Here is a 24,560-nt window from a genome sequence, read left to right as displayed (position 1 = left end):
GAGCACTGTGCTGGTGAGCTCTGTGTTCCAAAAAGAAGAGAATTTCCTCTGTAGTATTCAGCAGCTAATAAGTACTGGAAGGATTAAGATTTTTTAATAGAAGTCATTTACAAATCTGTTTAACTTTCCCGCACCAGTTGATTTAAAAAAAAAAGTTTTCCACTGGAGTACCCCTTTAAGAGGAAATCTACAGGATATGCACAAATTAACATGAGTAAACTAGGCTCTCAAGTTATCTCTATTGTCAGTTTTACAATAACCACAATTTCAAAGTTCTACTGTAATGAAAACTTCAAAACACAGAATTTGAATGGAGTTATTTTACTGAACAAAAGATCACCCTAAAGCCTTCTATAGTGCAAATGAACAAGGCCATGTAGTCTATTAAATATAATATTACAAGTTATAGTTATATATACTAGATTTATGGGGATAAAACATTGATCCAGGGATTTATTCGGATTACCCTGTTGGAAGTGGGAAGGATTTTTTCCTCTGGGCAATTGGCATCAGCCTCACAAGGGTTTATTTTTTGCCTTCCTCTGGATCAACACAGTAGGAAGACAGTAGGGATATAAGTTCAACTTGATGGACTCTGATCTTTTTGCTGTGATATATTGATGTCTTAAATGTTACACAAAACATTAAATTAGAGACTACTGTTTCATTTGGACCTTCCCAAACCAGGAGCCTTATAACCCTTCCTAACCAGTGCCTGCGGTACACGAATGTCCCATGGGCTTAAAGAGGTACTCCGGTGGAAAACTATTTATTTAAAATCCACTGGTGCCAGAAAGTTAAACAGATTTATAAATGACTTCTATTAAAAAATCTTAACCCTTCCAGTACTTATCAGCTGCTGCATGTTCCAGACGAAGCTCTTTTCTTTTTGAATTTCTTTTCTGTCTGTCCACAGTGGTCTCTGCTGACACCTCTGTTCGTGTCAGGAACTGTCCAGAGCAGGATAGGTTTGCTATGGGGATTTGCTCCTACTCTGGACAGTTCCTGACATGAACAGAGGTGTCAGCAGAGAGCACTGTGGACAGACAAAAAATAAATTCAAAATGAAAAGAACTTCCTCTGTAGTATACAGCAGCTGATAAGTACTGGAAGGATTACATTTTTTAATAAAAAGTCAATTACAAATCTGTATAACTTTCTGGCACCAGTTGATTTAAAATAAATTGTTTTCCACTGGAGTACCCCTTTAAGCTGTCCATACATTCAGCCAACAGCCCATACATTTTTCCCAAATCCACAATAATCATTTTAGCTTGGCTCAGGCAAGTGCACATTTTTGTCAATGAGAAGAAGGGAATAGACAGACAATGGACTTCTATGGCATAGGATTATCTCCAACAGAAACAAAGGACTGGCATGCTGACCTTCCATATGCCTCTTCCATCTTTCACCCAGTATAATATCTAAAATGTACGGCCATCTTAAAGGGAACCAGGGATGTAGCTAACTATTATTTTGATGATCAATTAGTTGGCTAATCATTCAATTGCTCATATATATCAATGCCGTAGGTACGTACATAGACCCAGCTAAGGCCTCAGGCTGCTATGAAAACGGATCCGAACCCTGCACAATCAATGTCGTTGTAATGGCCATTTAGATGCCACTGTCAACTTTAACAGCAACATCATAATGGCTAAAAGCCTACAGCAGAGAATGCTCCCCACCAGCTATTAGCAGCTACCCCAACTGCTGAAAGCCCGCAGGTGCTCGCATCCCAAGCCCTCTCCATACACCCTTAACTTCCCACCTGTCACAAGTACAGTGCAGGCAAGCAGACCAACTAATTAACTGGCTAATTTATGATGAAAATGGTTGACAATGATTTTCCTTATCGATTATTATTAATTTTATTGATTTGTTGTTTCAGTCTTAAAGAGATTCTGACATCACTCTCATTCTGCCTGAACAAGTATTCAGGCTGGTGCCTTCTGCCTGCCCCGCAGCCTAGATTAATAGATATCTCCCGTTACCCACACTTGTAGAGATCTATCAATCAGATCAGGGGAGAAGCTGCTAGGGACTGGCCCCATGATTTGGAGTTTTGGAAGCATTAAAGGGGTACTCAGGTGAAAAACTTTATTTTTTTTTTAAATCAACTGGTGCCAGAAAGTTAAACAGATTTGTAAATTACTTCTATTAAAAAAATCTTAATCCTTCCAGTACTGAATACTGCTGAATACTAAAGAGGAAATTATATTCTTTTTGGAACACAGAGCTCTCTGCTGACATCACAAGCACAGTGTTCTCTGCTGACATCTCTGTCCATTTTAAGAACTGTCAAGAGTAGGAGAAAATCCTCATAGCAAACATATGCTGCTCTGGTCAGTTCCTAAAATGGACAGAGATGTCAGCAGAGAGCACTGTGCTCGTGATTCAGCAGAGAGCACTGTGTTCCAAAAAGAAAATAATTTCCTCTGTAGTATTCAGCAGCTAATAAGTACTGGAAGGATTAAGATTTTTTTCAATAGAAGTAATTTACAAATCTGTTTAACTTTCTGGCACCAGTTGATTAAAAAAAAAAAAAAAAAAAAGTTTTCCACCAGAGTACCACTTTAAAGTAATGACAGGTTCCTTTTAAAGACTCATGTGGAGTTTGTAAAGAGGTGGGCACTGTTCAGGAGAAAAGAGGCTAAAATATTTGTCTGTCAGGTTCCGAGGAGAAATCTTGATGCAGTCTAGGCCAGATAGTAAAGAAAAGGAAAAATGACTCCGATCAGAGAAGACGCCGCCTGTGAGTCAGGGGGCCTGGGGAGGTAGGGAGAGGAGAAGGAGACCTGGGGAGGTAGGGAGAGGAGCAGGGGGCCTGGGGAGATAGGGAGAGGAGCAGGGGGCCTGGGGAGGTAGGGAGAGGAGAAGGAGACCTGGGGAGGTAGGGAGAGGAGCAGGGGGCCTGGGGAGATAGGGAGAGGAGCAGGGGACCTGGGGAGATAGGGAGAGGAGCAGGGGGCCTGGGGAGATAGGGAGAGGAGCAGTGGACCTGGGGAGATAGGGAGAGGAGCAGGGGGCCTGGGGAGATAGGGAGAGGAGCAGGGGGCCTGGGGAGATAGGGAGAGGAGCAGGGGACCTGGGGAGATAGGGAGAGGAGCAGGGGGCCTGGGGAGATAGGAAGAGGAGCAGGGGACCTGGGGAGATAGGGAGAGGAGCAGGGGGCCTGGGGAGATAGGGAGAGGAGCAGGGGACCTGGGGAGATAGGGAGAGGAGCAGGGGGCCTGGGGAGATAGGGAGAGGAGCAGGGGGCCTGGGGAGATAGGGAGAGGAGCAGGGGGCCTGGGGAGATAGGGAGAGGAGCAGGGGGACTGGGGAGATAGGGAGAGGAGCAGGGGGCCTGGGGAGATAGGGAGAGGAGCAGGGGGCCTGGGGAGATAGGAAGAGGAGCAGGGGGACTGGGGAGATAGGGAGAGGAGCAGGGGGCCTGGGGAGATAGGGAGAGGAGCAGGGGGCCTGGGGAGATAGGAAGAGGAGCAGGTGGCCTGGGGAGATAGGGAGAGGAGCAGGAGGCCTGGGGAGATAGGGAGAGGAGCAGGAGGCCTGGGGAGATAGGGAGAGGAGCAGGAGGCCTGGGGAGATAGGGAGAGGAGCAGGAGGCCTGGGGAGATAGGGAGACGAGCAGGGGACCTGGGGAGATAGGGAGAGGAGCAGGGGGCCTGGGGAGATAGGGAGAGGATATTGAGTAAAGCAAATGCTATACATTTGAAATAACAGCAACAATATTAATTACCAACATGCCAATAATATGAGGTGTTCAATTTTTGGAAATGGCCTGCCAAGGGGTACTTTGGCAAAAAAAAGGTGGGTACCATTGCATTAGAGGTTAAGGCAAGGTATCATATATATTACATATTACAAGCTACATATATTTTACATTAAGCCTGTAACTTTCTAAAGTGACACCTATTTTTTGCCATGATCTACTAAAATCACCTCCCCCTCCTCACCCACCTACACTCTGATAATTCTGTCCTTCTGTATCATATACATGGTTAAAATGTGCATACTCTGCGGAATACGATTCTCCAAAACGTGGCATTAGTTGTAGGTAAGTATCAGAATCTTCACAAGACTTGATGTCCAATTTTGGTTTGAAAAACTTTACCTGAATCAAATATTCAGGTTCCCGTACACATAGGGGATTTTATTTTAATTTCGTTTTTTTTACTTGCTATGACTAAGTATGACCAAAGCACCATGCTAGTGACACCGGACACCTATCTACTTGCATCATGCTTAACATAGGCCTCATAATTTCCACAAAAACGTGTCTGTGCAACAACAAGTCACAGCGTGGAGATTGTGCACAATCTGTACTCGAAGACTAAGGGCAGGATTGGAAGGTTCTCGGATGGTTTTTAATATCCGTACATTGATGCCTTAAAGTGTGAATCATGCCTTTAGTCTTATGGACTTGACCCAGCATCCCGAGTAAAAAAAAAGGCTCCTATGACACAATTTAAAGTATGCAGACTTATGTAACAGCATGCATCAGTATAGCCTGACACGTCAAAGCCATTTCATTCCTACAGATAGCTTAAATGATTTTTTGTGTCAGTAGGTGGCAGTAAAGCTCGAGGTTTTTTTTTTTTACTTCATGAGTGAGCTGAGCATGCTTTCCTTTGCCTTGCTTGTTGAATGCAGTGACATATTCCTGTGGGAATGAACGATATTTCTCAGCTTCATACTCTGCAAGTTGTACAATGAAGTGAACGACAATACAATAAGAAAATAAAAAATAAAAAAAATACAACTTTTTTTTAACCTTAACAAACATGTGACAAAAAGCAACAGTGGATTACGTACCGGATGTGTTTCCAGGGGCTGCTTCAGTAGGAGATCCCCAAATATTTCTTCACAGTATTTGGACATCTTGTACTGTTGGTATTTACTAAAATATAAGTGTTAACATGAATTCCAGCCAATATAAGATGACGCAATGCTTACAAGTGAATGGGTACGTTCACATAAGACCCCTGTTTCCCAACCAGTGTTCCTCCAGCTGTTGCAAAATTACAACTCACAGCATGCTGAGAGTTGTAGTTTTGCAACTGTTGGAGGAACACTGGTTGGGAAACACTGCACTAGATGGAAATGGTTTTCACAAGGGAAAATCTGCAACATGTAGGAAAAATCTGTTGGTTCAGGTTTTCAGTTCGGTACATCTGTTTACTGCATAAAGTCTACTTTTTTTTTTTTTTTTTTGTTAAAGTACCTTAAAGGAGTACTCCGGAGGAAAAACATTTTTTTTTTTTTTTAAAACATGTGGTGCTAGAAAGTTCTACAGATTTTTTAATTACTTCCATTTCAAAATCTCAATCCATCCAGTACTTATCAGCTGCTGTATACTACAGAGAAAGTTGTGTAGTTCTTTCCAATCTTTAACACAGTTCTCTTTGCTGCCACCTCTGTCCGTGACAGGTATTGTCCCGGTGGCCGCAGGAAAGTTTGCTATGTGGATCTGCTCCTGCTCTGAACAGTTCCTGACATGGGCAGAGGTAACAGTTGAGAGCAGTATGGACAGACTGGAAAGGACTACACAACTTCCTCTGGAGCATACAGCAGCTACAGATGTAATTTACAAATCAAGTTGATTTGAAAACAGTTTGTTTCTTCCGGAGTACGCCTTTAAGGCTAGGTTCATACTGCAGAATATTTCCAGCCAGGGAATCTGAGGGTGCGCTGCGACGACTGAACAAGTCAGATCTAGGACTGCAGGACATTGCTGTCCCTATAGAAACCAATGTATTCTGCACAGATTCCACCAAAAGAGGGAGCAAGATCATTCTGTCGGCGGACGAATTTCAGCAATGGATAGCTCCGCCACGGAAATGTGCACTGTGCAGCAGAATCCCATGGACAACAATGGAATTTCAATGCATCATTTCTTAGTTGAATTACGCTTGGAAATTCCTCAGTATTACTCCACTCTAACTGTACAAAAAATGGTAAGGACATTCTAAAAGGCAGATTTTGCTAAGAAATCTGCTTTCCTATAAAGTACATAAAATACATTTTTAGAGAGAACATAAATCAGAGTACCTGCAATGATTCTCAAATGACAGGATTACGGGATATTCTGAGGTTACAAACGCTGTTTCCTTTATGGCTTGTATTACATCCTATAATAAGGAGCAGAGAATGAGGATTGTTAATGAGTCTTAATGGCACAGGGATTGAAGCAGGTTATTATACAGAGAATGAAGTCTGCTGGGCAGTCTGTGTTACATAACCAGAGGACACATCCAGTCTCACAATAAATTATAGAATTATATTCTACTGACAGTGCCAGGATCAGTCCTTAAAACAGACAGGGGGATTTACGAATCAGTGACATATTGATTTATATGCTAACATTCCATTTAGGGTGGAAGATGGCAATGAATCACAGCACCTTAAGTGTTTTGGCTTAACATGGACATATGCGGGTTTTAGACAGAAATTCACAGTCATAAATCAAAATCGATAACCCCATCTGTATGAGTTCTCTAACCCACGTGCAGCGACCATGCAGAGTCCCCTACGGTTCTGTATTATTGAATTAGAGGCACCATGTGTACTGCCATAACGTGTCTCAATATGGCATTGTATTCTCCCCCCAGAAGAAACACTTTGAGTGAAAAATACTTCCATCCAAAACTGCATCCAAAGGTACATGCCAACACGTACCTCCAGAATACAGCATCCAATGGAACACGCCAACACACACCTCCAAAATACAGCATCCAATAGAACATGCCAACACACACCTCCAGAATACAGCATCCAATGGAACACGCCAACACACACCTCCAAAATACAGCATCCAATAGAACATGCCAACACACACCTCCAGAATTCAGCATCCAATGGAACACGCCAGCACACACCTCCAGAATACAGCATCCAATGGAACATGCCAACACACACCTCCAGAATACAGCATCCAATGGAACATGCCAACACACACCTCCAGAATACAGCATCCAATGGAACATGCCAACACACACCTCCAAAATACAGCATCCAATGGAACATGCCAACACACACCTCCAGAATACAGCATCCAATAGAACATGCCAACACACACCTCCAGAATACAGCATCCAATGGAACATGCCAACACACACCTCCAAAATACAGCATCCAATGGAACACGCCAAAGTACACCACCAAAATACAGCATCCAATGGAACACGCCAACACATACCTCTAAAATACAGCATCCAATGGAACACGCCAACACACACCTCCAAAATACAGCATCCAATGGAACATGCCAACACATACCTCCAGAATACAGCATCCAATGGAACACGCCAACACATACCTCCAGAATACAGCATCCAATGGAACACGCCAACACACACCTCCAAAATACAGCATCCAATGGAACACGCCAACACACACCTCCAAAATACAGCATCCAATGGAACACGCCAACACACACCTCCAGAATACAGCATCCAATGGAACACGCCAACACACACCTCCAAAATACAGCTTCCAATGGAACATGCCAACACATACCTGCAGAATACAGCATCCAATGGAACACGCCAACACACACCTCCAAAATACTGCATCCAATGGAACACACTGAGAATTGTAACTTTGCAACAGCTGGAGGCACGCTGTTTGGGAAACACTGATCTAGGTGTTTGATTTTATATAATGGATATTTGTGTCTATGATCCCAGCTTTGGGGCAGGTGAATGTTCTTCAACAGGTTGAGAGCCACAGCTTAAATGGGCACTATCACTTTAAAAAACTATTGACATGTTGTAGAGACATGTCAAAAGTTTTCATCGGTCAGGGCTGGAGCGTTCAGACCCTGACCGATAAAAAATTTTCATATGTCATAGGACAAGTCAAAGGGGTACTCCAGTGGAAAACAAATGTCTTCAAATCAACTCAAACCAGAAAGTTATACAAATCTGTAAATTACTTCTATTTAAAAATGTTAATCCTTTCAGTACTTATCACCTGCTGTATGCTCCATAGGAAGTTGTGTAGTTCTTTCCATTCGGACCACAGTGCTCTCTGCTGACACCTCTGTCCATGTCAGGAACTGTCCAGAGGTTTGCTATGGGGATTTTCTCCTACTCTGGACACTTCCTGATACGGACAGAGGTGTCAGCAGAGAGCACAGTGCTCAAACTGGAAAGAACCACACAACTTCCTCTGGAGCATACAGCAGCTGATAAGTACTGGAAGGCTTCAGATTTATATATATATAAGTAATTTACAAATCTGTTAAATTTTCTGGCTCCAGTTGATCTAAAAATATTTGTTTTTCACTGGAGTACCCCTTTAAGAGTCTGGCATTAAACACTTAAGTATATGAAATAAAAAGTGGCTTAAGGGTGTTGTTAATTCTTGTAGTATAAATTGTACTGTAATGATACTACATGTATCCATATTAACATCAAAAATATCACCAATATGTGGTGCAAGAATAAGGTTACTGAATATCAATATTATACATCACCGAAAAAAACCATAGCAGTAACACAAAAATTATGAACGATATGTAAACTTTATTAAGAATTTTACATTGAAAACATTAAAAAAAGCAAAAAGGAATGAGCACAAAGCACAGGGCTGGATGGACATGTGGTATAGACATATAGATAACATCACAAATGAAAACCTGAACACAGGTATACATAAAGTGATACCCTATAGATGAAATGACGCAGGAAATAACAAGGAATAGTTACCAGTACAGAGCCATATACCACAAGCACTCGCAGGAAATAACAAGGAATAGTTACCAGTGCAGAGACAAATACCACAAGCACTCACCCCAACGTACGTTTCGCGCCAGTGTACTTCGTCAAGGGGCCTTCGCCCCCTGACAAAGCGCACTGGCGCGAAACGTATGTTGGGGTGAGTGCTTGTGGTATATGGCTCTGGGACTGATTACACGCTCTGGGGACTGATTACAAACGGGGTGCCGCGTGCTTGATCCCGGGGGTCCCCAACAGCGGGACTCCCGCGATCAGGCATCTTATCCCCTATCCTTTGGATAGGGGAAAAGATGTGTAAACACCGGAGAACCCCTTTAATGTAAAATTGTCAATAAAGTTTACATATCGTTCATAATTTTTGTGTTACTGACATGCATCCATATGCAACACTGAACATACCTTAAAGAGGATATCTGTACACATAGCCTTCCCGTGTGTTATGATAGGCTCCTGATCTTCCCCTTTCCCATCCCAGCAGTCCAGTTCAACACACCTTAACATAGATATAAAAATATATTAGCAATAAGTGAAGCTATAATACCAATTCATATTCTTCGTGCTTTGAACCAATCATAGGTGACTACAATCCATCTATAATAAGATACGAACTGAGGAAGGTTAAAATGGGCATCATAATGATAAAGACCATCCACAGAGTCTCCCAAGTTGGAAACAATGGTAGACTCTAAAATTGACCATACATGTTAGACATGTATAGCTGTCGATCACTGAGTAGAACCGTCCACTTGTCTACTAAGCTCAGAATGACCAGAGAATACACAAATACATGACAAGTTATCCTGGACCTTTTCTCCAATACTTTATAATAACATGATGCCTGCAGACTGGACTATATTTTAAATGTGACAGGTTCTGTTTAATATTGTTCTGCACATCAAGAAGTCAACTCATTGAGACATATCATGACCATATGAAAGAATCCCATGTACTAGCACTCTAAAGAAAATAAAAGAAAAAAGCATTATTAACCTGCAACCAGCTAAAAGGACCTGTCTGTACATCTCTACTGAAGATCTGCCTCCAAACTGTCTCCCGGTAAGGTAGGTATTATGGGAGGAGCTGATAAAATAGTGTGCAAGTGGGTGCTCCATCTCCTGGTACAGCTCCAAGCGGTCTAAAAAGACTGGCGCATTCTCATCAGACATCAGATATCTGCAAAATCCATCACTTGATATGTGTCCTGAAATAAAACATAAGTAATAACGAAGTTGTCTTGGTCCTTACGAGATAACAATTTTGGTCATAGTTTATTGGGCACAGCCACACATAATTCAGCGAGATTATTTCTATCCGGCTACACGGCGCTTAATTTAGACCCCAAAAAAAAAAAAAAACGATGAAAAGGTCATAGTAATTGAGATTTAAGTCGCGTTGCGAGAGGCAGTGATATTGGACCCCGGGCTTCATTTTCTAGGTCACAATGTCGCTACTCAGTCAAATTTTCAATAAACGGTTTGTTACTGGTCTATTTGGCAAGTCTAGATTACATTTGGGCCTCCATTCTTACAGATGAGATGTTTTCGGTATAAATGAAGCTTTAGTTATATGAATCTAGGCAGGTTATCAGGAAACCCATATGGATTATAAATGACTCTATCAAGCGTCCCCACTGCCGGGGTGAAAGGTTCGCACTGTTGATGCCTTTTGGTAGGAGTGAAATAATTAAACCTCGGATAATGTCCTCAGTACAGACGGCCCTACCTCTTTTCTTCAGCTCTTCGTCGGGTTCATACATCTCTACGATCTGCATGGCCCGCTTTGTGTCAAAGAACGGGAACAAGATCTCATTGAGCCGAGGGTCTCTTTGACTCTACATATAGAAGGAAATAAAATGTAACTATGTGTTCAATCACAAGGGTGCTCTATAGACCTGTTGAGTGTGGCAAGTTAATAGTAAGTTGATTTTTCTGTAGAATTGTTTCTAAGATTAAAGCAAATTACATCTAACATGCAAGCAGCGCTAAGAACATGTGATTATGAAACTGTTATAAACAAACAGAAAAGCCAAAAATGACAGAAAATGGAAATAAATGAATTCAAGGGGTTGTCCCATCTGGTCACATGGACATTTCTGGCCACCTCCTGCCTGTTTGTAGTCACTGGTGGTGACAGAGAAAGCAGCCAAAGCAAGGAAGAGTATGGAGTACACAGAGTAGCTTGTGGGCTACAGTATAATCCAATTTGCTTTGGCTACTTTCGGCTTTCCAAGATGTCTAGAAAGTCCATTTGACGAGATGGGACAACCCCTTTTATATAAGTATTTTCACACTTTGGACATAGAAATATTATGTATTTAAAAAATCTATAGCAGCAATTTCTTATACATGACTGTAAGACAGGCTCTAATGTCGTATTCCTCAACCTCTCTACATTAGGGGAACCCCGATAACTATCCAATCCCTATTTTACAAATTACAGCTATTGCTGTTTTCTGATAAACCCCAAGCCAAGACTGAAGGTACAGTAGGGTAAAAAGGACCCTGGCTGGGCAAAATTACTCAGATACGTGATATATCATACTGAACAACTCTATCAAGGCTTACCTAATCCAGCAGAGGATGTCTTTCTTTATAATTAGAATGTCATGACCACGCCCCATGCAAGAATCAAGTATAATCTGAGAAAATACATTCTTTACATACAGCTGAATACTGTGAACAGGCATGGGAGTGTATGGCTCTCTGCCCAATCGTTCACCCTCTTACGCCACTTTCGGCCTGAAGTCTAATGATGTTACAGCATCTATCTGTACTGGGCTACAGGCAGTTAAGGCAACAGGTCGAAAGATCATGCAGAATCCACGGCAACATTTATGGTAACATGGTGGGAGGTTAGTGAGCATTGGATTTCTTTGTGTTGGAGGGCACTACTATGGGGTGCACAATTCCTAATGGAGGCACTACTAGGCATGTAAAGGTCCTGAATAGTACATCTGTGCTGTTGTTCACATGTCTACACTGTGGTCTCTCACTCAGTGCTGCGTCTTTAAAGGAAAACTGTCAGCCAGATCACTCACACTAAACCCAATACATAGCGTGGGTGACCAGGAGTCCACAGAGGGGTCACTTACTAAATTTAGCTCCTCAGTTGTTCCTCAGATATGGCCTGGTTCTGTTGTTCAATTGACTGAACTGCGTGCAGGAGGCGGGGCTCTGCTGGCCGGATGCCCCTGCCTCTTTCTCCTTCTATTGCCGGTGATCGCCGGTCACATGAGCGCTCCACTCTGTAGCTGGAGCGCATGCACCGGTGAACTATACAGCTCTCATGTTGTAATGCAGACAGTGCTCTGCTAATCTTGTAGTGCACATATGGTCCAGTGCGAGCGTTCACGTAACCGGCGACTCCACGTCACTGGGACTTGGAGTCGTAGAAGATTATTATGCAAATCGCCAGCAGTAGAAGGAGATAGAAAGAGGCAGGGCAGGCCAGCAGAGCCCTGTCTCTTCTGCGCGCAATTCAGTCAATTGAGTAACGGAACTTCTGAAGGCCATATCTGAGGAACAGCTTCGCTGAATTTAGTAAGTGACCCCTCTGGACTCCTGGTCACCTACACTATAACCCAGTGGATTTAGTGTGGGTAATCAGGATGACTTTAAAGGATCTGCTGTTTGGAGTCACGACTCTCCATCACAGGGGTGCGTCACGACCCCCGCCCAAAGTGGGGGCTGCCACGCCCCCTCCATAAAGCTCTATCGGAGAGCCGTTTGGCAATCTTCAGATTTCCCATAGAGCTATATAGAGGGGTGTGGCAGCTCCCGCTTCGGGTGGGGGTCGTGACGCACCCCTGTGATGTCTAGATGTCGAGAGTCGGGACTCCAAACAGCAGATTGCGGATGGCCCCAGCGCTCGGACCCCCCTCAATCTGAAACGTATCAACTGGTGCAAGAAAGTTAAACAGATTTGTAAATTACTTCTATTAAAAAATCTTAATCCTTCCTGTACCTATTAGCTCATGAATACTACAGAGGAAATTCTTTTCCGTTTGAAACACAGAGCTCTCTACTGACATCTCTGTCCATTTTAGGAACTGTCCAGAGTAAAAGGAAATCCCCATAGCAAACATATGCTGTTCTGGACAGTTCCTAAAATGGACAGAGATGTCAGCAGAGAGCACTGTGCTCATGATGTCAGCAGACAGCTCTGTGTTTCAAAAAGAAAATAATTTCCACTGTAGTATTCAGCAGCTAATAAGTACAGGAAGGATTAAGGTTTTTTAATAGAAGTAATTTACAAATCTGTTTAACTTTCTGGCACCAGTTGATAAAAAAAAAAAAAAAAAAAAAAAAAAAGGTTTTCACAGGAGTACCCCTTTAAGCTTTTCTGTACAAATTGAATTCTATGAATAAACCAAGAAGATCAGAATGTGCAATATTATTAATTGACACTGTTTTGCAGAGTGAAGTAATCTTCCGGATGTTACTTTTAATTTAATGGGGAAAGGTTTCTGCAGTAGTATCAGGACATATTACTTTACTGAGAGTAGTTGATGCATGGAATAGCCTTCCTGCAGAAGTGGTAGCTACAAATACAGTGAAGGAGTTTAAGCATGGGATAAGGCTATCCTTCACATAAGATAGGGCCAGGGACGAAGGGACTATTCCTAGTATTCTTTGTTTCTAATTTTAAAATGACAGATAAAATAAAAGTACTTTAAAGATCCCAATGTAGCATATTTTAAAGTGTTACTGTAGTTTAAACAAAAAAAGTTCGAAATGTAAAAAGTTTTGATCGGTTAGGATACAGAGGCCCCACCAAGCGCTAAATCAAGGAGAGAAGCACGTGGCTATGCACTTCTGTATGACATGTATACGTTTTTTTCATAATGGTAACACTTTAGATTCATATTTTTAACATACAATGCGTTACATATTAATTTACAGTTTGCTGTTTCATGGACTGTAATGCGGTAAATATCTGCCCCATGTGTAAGTATAAGTATTTGCATTTACCATCTGTAACATGTGCTACATCCGTGACTGGGACCGGGGCTTCTGGTTATCTTTATTGTTTTACATGACTTTAGTAATTCTATTAACAGCTATATAAGGCAAGTACAGTACAATATCAGGATTGTGCCTACGTATAAACTACTGTGATCCCTCAACTTACAATGGCCTCAACATACAATAGTTTCAACATACAATGGTCTTTTCTGGACATTGTAACTTGAAACCAGACTCAACATACAATGTACAGACAGTCCAGATCTGTGAAACGTGTCAATGGCTGGAAGAACCGACCAATCGTAAAACCCCTGTATTCCTAAAGTGCATGCACTGACTGGTGTCTGGTAGCGCCCCCTACAGTACAGTGAGGTATTAAATGTTCTGTATACTCTTTACCTGTACCAGGGTTAACTGCTCCTTTAGACATCAGGTGAGGGCGGCTCCATTTTACTTTTTTATTTATTTATTTTTTTAGGACATTGCGTGTTCTGAACAGGACCCTGAAGAAGCTCCTGTCCTCTACATAGACCAGTGTTTCCCAAAAAAGGGTGCCTACAGCTGTTGCAAGACTACAACTCCCAGCATGCCCGGACAGCCTTCGGCTGTCCGGGCATGCAGGGAGTTGTAGTTTTGCAACAGCTGGAGGCACCCTCTTTGGGAAAAACTGAAACAGACAGTGATTTACAGCTCCCAGCAGATCTTTCTTACTTTTATATGTAAGGATTTGCTTTATCTATATTAGTTATCTACATATTTTTCTTTATTCCTCACTTTTTCCTATTATTGGATGACATTTTGGAGGCTTCAGAACCAATTACCAGGTTTCCATAGAGTTCTGGTCTCAACATACAATGGTTTCAACATACAATGGTCGTCCTGGAGCCAATTAATATTGTAACTTGAGGGACCACTGTATTGATTTCTTCATATAATAAAACAAAGGGCGCCTTTATATCCACTCTGCTGAACACATAGCTACACTATACCCCATTGTGAAATTCTCACCATTCTTCTTTCCAGCAGACATGTGCCCGCACAGTTACAAATAACTGCATTGTGCACGGTGCCAGGCTAAATGCCAGGCTTACATATAGTAAGGTGAGAAGATCCAAAAGAGCAATAGCTAAAAAAGGAAAAGCCTTTATTTCATTACCTAACTGGGAGATGGGAAATCTGATCTGGGGTCAGGAATCTTGAGGTTTTCTAAATGAATTGGGTTTTTGGAAAGAATCCCACAGTCATGATCCAAGACTTGTCTTGGCAATGGGTCCATATTATAGGGATTGACTAAACCTCTGCTTTATAAGAGAGAATGAGATACAGTACAGGTTTTTATAAAGAGAAAATGTTTTTTTTTTTGTTTTAAACATCCCTTTTAAACCCGTCCCTTTAAGTAATAATGCAAACACTGCTCTATGTATAGAAAGACAAAATCTACTAAAAACTCAAAAACTACAAATCGGACACAATAATAAAAATGTATCCAATAAAAAAGAAAAAAAATTCATGCAAAAAACTATGTTACAATATATATATATAAAAAAAAAATCTCTCCCCACATTAAGGAATTTCTCGGCTGAATTCCGTTTGGAAATTCAGGTGCATGAATAGAACATTAGTGTGGACGTTCTTTCCGTCACCTCATTCACACCGTGGAATTTCCAAACTCCAGGTCAGCCGGAAGAATAAACACGCTCACTCATTCGGTGGAAAACAGCTCAGACTGCATGGCTGTCAATGGCGCGGCCCTGGTGCTGATGGATTTTGGAGGTCGGTTGCGCTTGGAATCTCCGAGCAGATATTCCGTAGTGTAAATGCAGCCTCAGGGTAATTGCACCATAGATACAGTGGGGAAAAAAAGTATTTAGTCAGCCACCAATTGTGCAAGTTCTCCCACTTAAAAAGATGAGCGAGGCCTGTAATTTTCATCATAGGTATACCTCAACCAAGAGAGACAGAATGAGAAAAAAATCCACAAGATCACATTGTCTGATTTTTAAAGAATTTATTTGCAAACTATGGTGGAAAATAAGTATTTGGTAAATAACAAAAGTTCATCTCAATACTTTGTTATTTACCCTTTGTTAGCAATGACAGAGGTCAAAGTTTTCTGTAAGTCTTCACAAGGTCTTCACACACTGTTGCTGGTATTTTGGCCCATTCCTCCATGTAGATCTCCTCTAGAGCAGTGATGTTTTGGGGCTGTCGCTGGGCAACACTGACTTTCAACTCTCTCCAAAGGTTTTCTGTGGGGTTGAGATCTGGAGACTGGCTAGGCCACTCCAGGACCTTGAAATGCTTCTTACGCAGCCACTTCTTCGTTGCCTGGGTGGTGTGTTTGGGATCATTGTCATGCTGAAAGACCCAGTCACGTTTCACCTTCAATGCCCTTGCTGATGCAAGGAGGTTTTCACTAAAAATCTCACGATACATGGGCCCATTCATTCTTTCCTTTACATGGATCAGTCGACCTGGTCCCTTTGCTGAAAAACAGCCCCAAAGCATGATGTTTCCACCCCATGCTTCACAGTAGGTATGGTGTTCTTTGGATGCAACTCAGCATTCTTTCTCCTCCAAACACGAGGAGTTAAGTTTTTATCAAAAAGTTCTACTTTGGTTTCATCTGATCATATGACATTCTTGCAATCTTCTTCTGGATCATCCAAGTGCTCTCTAGCAAACTTCAGACGGGCCCAGACATGTACTGGCTTAAGCAGGGGGACACGTCTGGCACTGCATGATTTGAGTCCCTGGCGGAGTAGTGTGTTACTGATGGTAGCCTTTGTTACTTTTGTCCCAACTCTCTGCAGGTCATTCACTAGGTCCCCCCATGTGGTTCTGGGATTTTTGCTCACTGTGATCATCTTGACACCACGGGGTGATATCTTGCTTGGAGCCCCAGATCGAGATTATCAGTGGTCTTGTATGTCTTCCATTTTCTAATAATTGCTCCCACAGTTGATTTCATCACATCAAGCTTCTTGCCTATTGCAGATTCAGTCTTCCCAGCCTGTTGCAGGTCTACAATTTTGTTTCTGGTGTCGTTCGACAGTTCTTTGGTCTTGGCCATAGTGGAGTTTGGAATGTGACTGTTTGAGGTTGTGGTCAGGTGTCTTTTATATCGATAAGTTCAAACAGGTGCCATTAATACAGGTAAAGAGTGGAGGACAGAGGAGACTCTTAAAGAAGAAGTTACAGGTCTGTGAGAGCCAGAAGTATTGCCTGTTTGTAGGTGACCAAATACTTATTTTCCACCATCATTTGCAAATAAATTCTTAAAAAATCAGACAATGGGATTTTATGGATTTTCTTTCTCATTATGTCTCTCATAGTTGAGGTATACCTATGATGGAAATTACAGGCCTCTCATCTTTTTAAGTGGGAGAACTTGCACAATTGTTGGCTGACCATATAGTTTTTTTGCCCCACTGTAGATCACTTGCTGACAAAATCTGAAGTATCCATGCAGGTTCGGGTGCAAATATTTCTATTTATCTATATTTAGCAGATGCCAATTTCATGCAGAAATACCTCAGATTTTAACTTTTCTATTTTCAGTGGGAAAAATCTGTGTCAAATCCACAACATACATCAGTGTTTCCTAATCAGGATGCCTCCAGCTGTTGCAAAACTAGAACTCCCAGCATGCCCGGACAGCCTACGGCTGTCCGGGCATGCTGGGAGTTCTAGTTTTGCAACAGCTGGAGGCACCCTGGTTGGGAAGCACTGACATACAAACTGCTGATTTTAAAATACTCACAATCCAGAAAATTCCGCTGTGTGCAGAAGAGATTTCACATTTGCCATCTACCTTGCTGGTCCTTTAATACTAGCGCTGATCCTCTAGATTCTCAATTGTTTGCTGATCCTCCCTAGATTCTCAATTGTTTGCTGATCCTCCCTAGATTCTCAATTGTTTGCTGATCCTCCCTAGATTCTCAATTGTTTGCTGATCCTCCCTAGATTCTCAATTGTTTGCTCAGCCTATTACATGTCTCGGTATTGGGTATACGGGATCGTTTGTGGGGTTCTTTTGACATTTGTCATCACCTATCACACAGGGCGGTGTGCGATCAGCGAACGAACAAGCTTATCACTGGACCTTTTACACAGGGAGATTATCGGTGTAATCTAATAATTGTGTCCTTTTATTAGGATCTAAAAAAAAGGGAGCCAATTGTTTTTGCTGCTTAAAGAAGCACTCCGTTTTTCAGCTTATATAGTGCAGCATAGGTTATTATTAGAGAATAAGGTAGAGGTTCTTGTGTATGCCCTATGCTTACCTATTTATAGGGTCAGAACATCGATCCAGGGATATATTCTGAGGCCATATTTGGAGTTCCAAAGGAATGTTTCCCCTAGTATGAGGCAATTGGCATCAGCCTCTTAAGGGTTTTTACCTTCTTCTGGATCAACAATTGGGACACAATAAGGATATAGATTGAACTTGATGGTCTCTAGTTTTTTAAACCTTATAAACTATGAAACTGATGTGGCAGACATGGAGCAGACATGAGACATTTTGGATGTAAGTTCTTCACTAAGGTAGTTCTGCAATGCTGCCTACATTTCCCATAAATCCTTTAGCTGTACAGAGAGAGGGTGTGGTGTTTGATCATTGCACATGTCCTCTAATTAAACTGCTGACTAGAGTCCAGCCAGGTGAACTGATAAGACTCATAAGTGGTTAAGGTCAGTTCATTTTATATGCAGTTTCAATGCATTTTCAGATTTAAAGTGTACCTGTCATCAAACTATATTTTCTAAACTAACTCCTAACACCCCTTCTGCCCATAAAAAAAAAAATTCGGAGCTTAAAAAAGCTCTGTATGATACCTTCCCCCCTTCCTCACATTGTGTGAGCTCCCGGCAGGAGAAAGTGGGCGTTCCCCAGCAGGTGCAACGTCACTGAAGCACTTCCTGGGATTGGTCTCCTGCCAGGCCGGGAGAAGACCAAACTAACTGTTTGACTTGCGGCACGGAACAGAACAGAGCCACCTAGTGGCCGTTTTTTCAATCACATTAAAAACATATAAAGGCTGAGAATTTTACCAGCAAGTAAATAGTACAGTGTCTTATAATTACATAAGGAACAATATATTAAAGGTTTAGTTTGGTGACAGGTACTCGTTAAAGTGCATTTTTTACAGAAATATTGCCATGAGGCAAAAGTGATTTGACCTATTATAACAGTTAAAGGGGTACTCCGGTGAAAACCTTTTTTCTTTTAAATCAACTGGTGGCAGAAAGTTAAACATATTTGTAAATTACTTCTATTAAAAAATCTTAATCCTTCCAGTACTTATTAGCTGCTGAATGCTACAGAGGCAATTCCTTTCTTTTTGGAACACTGATGACATCACGAACACAGTGCTCTCTGCTGACATCTCTGTCCATTTTAGCAACCATGCATAGCAGATGTATGCTAAGGGCAGCATGGTGGCTCAGTGGTTAGCATTGCTGCCTTGCAGTGCTGGGGACTTGGGTTCAAATCCCACTAAGGACAAAAATAAATAAAGCGTTATTATTATTATAATAACATCAGCAGAGAGAACTGTGCTTGTGATGTCATCAGAGAGCATTCCAAAAAGAAAAGAATTTCCTCTGTAGTATTCAGCAGCTAATAAGTACAGGAAGGATTAAGATTTTTTAATAGAAGTAATTTACAAATATGTTTAACTTTCTGCCACCAGTTGATTTAAAAGAAAAAAGGTTTTCACCGGAGTACCCCTTTAAGGTGTTTCATGATGATTTGCAGGTGTACTCTGCTAAAAACATCTTATCCAAAGTATAGGGAATAAGATGTCTAGGGTAATCGCGGGGGTGCCGCCAAGATCACCCCTGTCATTCGGTGCACGGAGCGAACTCCACTCCGTGCCTTTAGACTGGCGAACAGCCCCGCCCCCTCCATTCATGTTAATGGGAGGAGGAATGACGGCTACGTACTAGCTCCAAGTGTGGCTCCAAACCTCCGTGTTCCGGATGCAGCCGCTGCATCCCGCCCCTGGGATAGCGGAGGAACCCTTTAAGGCTGTGTTTTCACATTGAATTTTTACAGCATTTGCACACTATTTTACTACATTTTGGCTGTTTCTGCTGCGATTTTCCAAAATCACGCAAGAAAAAAAAAAAATTACTTAAAGGGGTACTCAGGTGGAAAACTTTTTTTTTTTTTTTTTAAATCAACAGGTGCCAGAACATTCTTTTTTTATTTAATTTTTTTTATTTTAATTTCAACTAAAATTTAACATTCCATATAAAATCACATTTCCATTTTTTAAAATCTATTATCAATATGTCTAAAAAATATTTCCTTTTTATCCCTCCCCCCCCCCCCCCATACATCTCTCCAATCTGGTTCCAGTGCCCTGTCCAACCCTCGCAGTCCAAATATACCTTTTGCTTTATCTAAGACTATCTCTCCTCCTCTTCCACAGGTGCCAGAAACTTAAACAGATTTGTAAATTACTTCTATTAAAAAAATCTTAACCCTTCTAGTACTTATTCGCTGCTGAATACTACAGAGGAAATTCTTTCCTTTTTGGAACACAGAGCTCTCTGCTGACATCATGACCACAGTGCTCTCTGCTGACATCTCTGTCCATTTTAGGAACTGTCCAGAGCAGCATATGTTTTCTATGGGGATTTTCCTCTACTCTGGACAGTTCCTAAAATGGACAGAGATGTCAGCAGAGAGCACTGTGGTCATGATGTCAGCAGAGAGCTCTGTGTTCCAAAAAGAAAACTATTTCCTCTGTAGTATTCAGCAGCTAATAAGTACTAATAAGGATTAAAAAAAAAAAATTATAGCAGTAATTTACAAATCTGTTTAACTTTCTGGCACCAGTAGATAAAAAATCGGAGAACCCCTTTAAACATTATTTTCCTAATTCCCAACTGTATTTAGTTACGTAGAGTAAATCATGAACAAGTCATATCTTGAAGGTGTGTATTATGGGAGGTTTTTTTTTAGAAATCCTGCAAGCAGCGCTGACCGCAGCCCCATGTAAGCACGGCGCTGCCTCTCCCAGAAGGGTAAAGCAACTGAAAGTTGTAATGTGTTTAATGACCTTAATCCTGTTACTTGTTGCCTTGGTGCTTGTGTATACTTCTGTCATGGTAGATGATCATGTACTTAACTACTATCTGTATTCATTTCTATCTAAGGAAACCTATTATTGAAGGTTTTTGTGGACAGTATACTGCACCCCAACCAGTGGCTCTCCAGCTGTTGCAAAACCACAACTCCCATCACTGGTTGGGGAACACTGCTATACAGCAACATCACAAACAGATACTGGTTTTGCAATCCACGCATTCAAGAAAACATTTTGGCAGTCTCATTGTGCCAACGGAATATCATTGACAGGGTTTAATCTTCTGTTAAACCTGACAATCAAATGAGGTAAAAAGTCTCTTAGATAAATCCCTAATAGTAAGATCTGAATCCAAAGGAAAAAACAAAAAAAAAACAGAGCTGCCCCCCCCCCCCCCAAAAAAAAAAATAAAATAAAATAAAAACAGCGCCACCCCTGTCCTCAGGTTGTGTGTCGTATTACAACTGGTCTCTATTCACTTCAATGGAACTGAGCTGCAATACCACACCTAACCTAAAGACAGTGGAGGGCACTGTTTTTTTGGGGGGTTTTCTATTTCTTCACAACCTTTTTTTTATAATTTACTGTACATGATTTCTGCCAATTGCCATACAGTCATCTTGTACATCAACACACAATGGCCTAGGCCAGTGTATCCCAACCTAAGGGGCCTCCAGCTGTTGAAAAACTACAACTCCCAGCATGCCCACACAACCTGGTTGGGAAACACTTCTCTAGGGATTGTGACATTATGCTGCATTAAAGGAGTACTGTGGTGCAGTAAAGCATATCCTCTATACAAAGCACAGAGGATAAGTTTTAGATTGTTAGAAGGGGGGGGGGGGGGGGTCCCACCGCTTTCTCCAGGAAGGAAGCATGTTGACCCCCGCGTAAAGCAGTGGCCAATATGCCCCCCTCAATGTATCTCTATGGGAGATTATCCAACGGTGTATCCCCAGCTCTCCCATATAGATAGATGGAGGGGACAAGTCAGCCACCACTTCCTGGGGACAGCCAGGGTGCCGTGCAGGAGATCGAAGGGGGTCCCAGCAGTCGGATCCCTTGAATAGGGGATATGTTTTACATCACAACAGTACTCCTTTAAAGGGGTTTTCCACTGGAAAACATTTTTTTTTTTTTTTTTTTTTATTAACTGGCACCAGAAAGTTAAACAGATTTGTAAATTACTTCTATTAAAAATGTTTAACCTTTCCAGTACTTATCAGCTGCTATATCTTCCAGAGGAAGTTCTTTTCTTTTTGAATGTCCTTTCTGTCTGACCACAGTGCTCTCTGCTGACCCCTTTGTCCGATTTAGGAACTGTCCAGAGCAGGAGCAAATCCCTATAATAAACCTCTCCTGCTCTGAACAGTTCCTAAAATGGACAGAGGTGTCAGCAGAGAGCACTGTGGTCAGACAGAAAGAACATTTAAAAAGAAAAGAACTTCCTATGGAGCATAGAGCAGCTAATAAGTACTGAAAGGATTTTAAATAGAAGTAATTTACAAATCTGTTTAACTTTCTGGCACCAGTTGATTTAAAAAAAAAAAAAATAATAATGTTTTCCAGTGGAGTACCCCTTTAAACTCTAGAAGAATCTCTTTAAAACAGATCAATAATATTTTATTATACATTTCTATCCATCCGATTGTGCAGAAAGTTACATTCACAATAAGTACTGGGACATAAATACACAGGTAAAGGGAACCAGAACTTTCAGGCATCGGAAAAACAGAATAGAAAAGTTAAATATTTCTACAGAAAACAATCACCCAACGAGATCAGCACAATAGCACATATAGGGCATCAATACAAAAGCCACCAAGGAAGCAAACATGTAAAAGGCAAAAAAAATGGGAAAAATGAGGAAGAAATTTACCGGTTGCACCTAGAGGTTGACACAGAACAAGGCTAGGCAATCTTCAGCATTGCCAGTTGTTGATGAACCACATGGGCCAGGGATGGCAGCTACTATTGGGACATGTGATTCAGCACCGGTTGGGAACGCATAAGGTTGCCTACTCTTGTCGTCAAAGGAAGGGAGGTCGGCAGACCAGAGACAAAGGCCAGTCGATTGGATGACACATGCAATGGGGGGTTGTAAGAGGCAAGCCACGGCAGACAGACTCTCATAGAAGTTAATGTATGAAAAAGCTTACTTCATTTAGAAAGCTCACTAATTGGTCTACCGTTAAATAATCAGATTTGTCTCCATTGCTGAAAAGAAATTTATTAGAGTGAGTAAGTTTCCATAGAACACAGATATGTATATTTTATATATGAAATCTTATGACACACTGAGGTTGAGCATTAAGAAAAAAAAGTGCTAAACCGTTAGTCTTATAGAGTCAAAGTCTTATATTGTGAGAACAACCAGACAAACTATACAAAAGCCCCATGGGAAATTGCCCTAGGTCCAAAGGGGTAATGTGTCTCCTGGAGGAGAGCGGCAATGACAGAAATGCATTTCCCAGTAGAATCCGCAGAAGGAATAGTCATGGCAATCAATGGGACTTTGCTGCGGCGGAATGTTCATGCAGATTTTGTGTTTTGCGGAATTCCACACGGACATTCTGCTGTGTAAACATGGTCAAAGAATGACATGACAATTCTTTCTGCAGAAACCACTTGGAAATGCATGTCTATGGAGAAGGCACATTTCCCAGCGGTCCTGGCTGAATTTTGCCGGGCTGAAGGTTAGGTTCCCTTTAAGTCAATGCATGGCTCCTTTAAAAAGCCTTACAACACGACTGGGGATTTAATAAGCCAAGCCAGTAATGATCAGGGGCAATAACCTAGAAATGGCTATGTTGTTCTAAAGCTTCTTAAAGGGTTACTCCGCTGCTCAGGATTTGGAATGAACTGTTCCAAACGCTCGAGCCAGCAGCTCGTGATGTCATAGCCCCTCCCCTCAATGCAAGTCTATGGGAGGGGGCGTGGCGGCTGTCACGCCCCCTCCCATAGACTTGCATTGAGGGGGCTGGGTGTGACGTGATGAGGGGGCAGGGCTATGAGGTCACTAGCCCCCGGCGCCGGCTCCAGCATTCAGAGCAGTTTGTTCCAAATGCTGAGCAGCGGACTAACCCTTTAAAGGGGTATTCCTGTTATGAAAAATGGATTCCCTATGCACAAGATAGGGGATATATGTCTGATTGTAAGGGGTCTGACCAAAATGGAGCCCTGTCTCTTTCCCTGCTCAGGCCCTCAAATGGCCCCCACCCTGTTCAGGCCCCCACCGAGGTCCAAATGCGATCCGCAATCCCAACCGATCTGCAAAATGAATAAGCCACAGCATGGTGATGCTCCTGGCCATTCACTGTGCAAGGACTGGTGTTACAGGTAGCACTTCAGTAGAACAGAAGAAGGGGCAGCTGTCTCTTCATTTTTGGAACTCAGGGGGTCCTGCGGGATGGACCCCAAGCGATATGTCATTACATTTTAAAATAGGAACACCCCCTTTAAATGAGTTTTGTCACTTCAGCGTTTTCATAGGGACTCAAGCCCTAACCCAGTTTTGTTTTGTTTTTAACCAGTGCTAAGGCTGCATTCACATTTCGGTTTTACACTATGGGTGCCGGATCCGGCTGGGGAGAGGCAAACTGGGCTCTCCCGTACCCCAGCTGGACCAGCGCTGAACTCCATTCACTTTAATGAGCCGACCGGAGTCAAACGGTGACTCCGGTCGGCTCATTTTTGACCCGTATCCAGTTTTGTGACCGGACCTAAAACTGTAGTATACTACGGTTTTAGGT

The 24,560-nt window shown here is 42.0% G+C and overlaps 1 protein-coding gene across 4 annotated transcripts in view; it reads right to left on the bottom strand.

Annotated features, from left to right (window-relative positions):
* The window catches only part of PLCB4 (phospholipase C beta 4), a 326,117-nt gene that overhangs the window by 87,073 nt on the left and 214,484 nt on the right, over window positions 1-24,560 (bottom strand). For all 4 annotated transcript variants that reach the window (XM_056567843.1, XM_056567845.1, XM_056567846.1 and 1 more), the window contains exons 12-17: window positions 22,968-23,025; window positions 10,467-10,575; window positions 9,735-9,945; window positions 9,144-9,237; window positions 6,055-6,134; window positions 4,819-4,903 (exon numbers count right to left, since the gene is read on the bottom strand). In XM_056567843.1, the coding sequence (XP_056423818.1) occupies window positions 4,819-4,903; window positions 6,055-6,134; window positions 9,144-9,237; window positions 9,735-9,945; window positions 10,467-10,575; window positions 22,968-23,025 (637 nt within the window). The remainder of the gene's footprint in view (window positions 1-4,818; window positions 4,904-6,054; window positions 6,135-9,143; window positions 9,238-9,734; window positions 9,946-10,466; window positions 10,576-22,967; window positions 23,026-24,560) is intronic.

This window comes from Hyla sarda, chromosome 3, assembly GCF_029499605.1.
Source record: "Hyla sarda isolate aHylSar1 chromosome 3, aHylSar1.hap1, whole genome shotgun sequence".
Taxonomy (NCBI): Eukaryota; Metazoa; Chordata; class Amphibia; order Anura; family Hylidae; genus Hyla; species Hyla sarda.
This window is presented reverse-complemented; position numbering and strand designations above follow the sequence as displayed.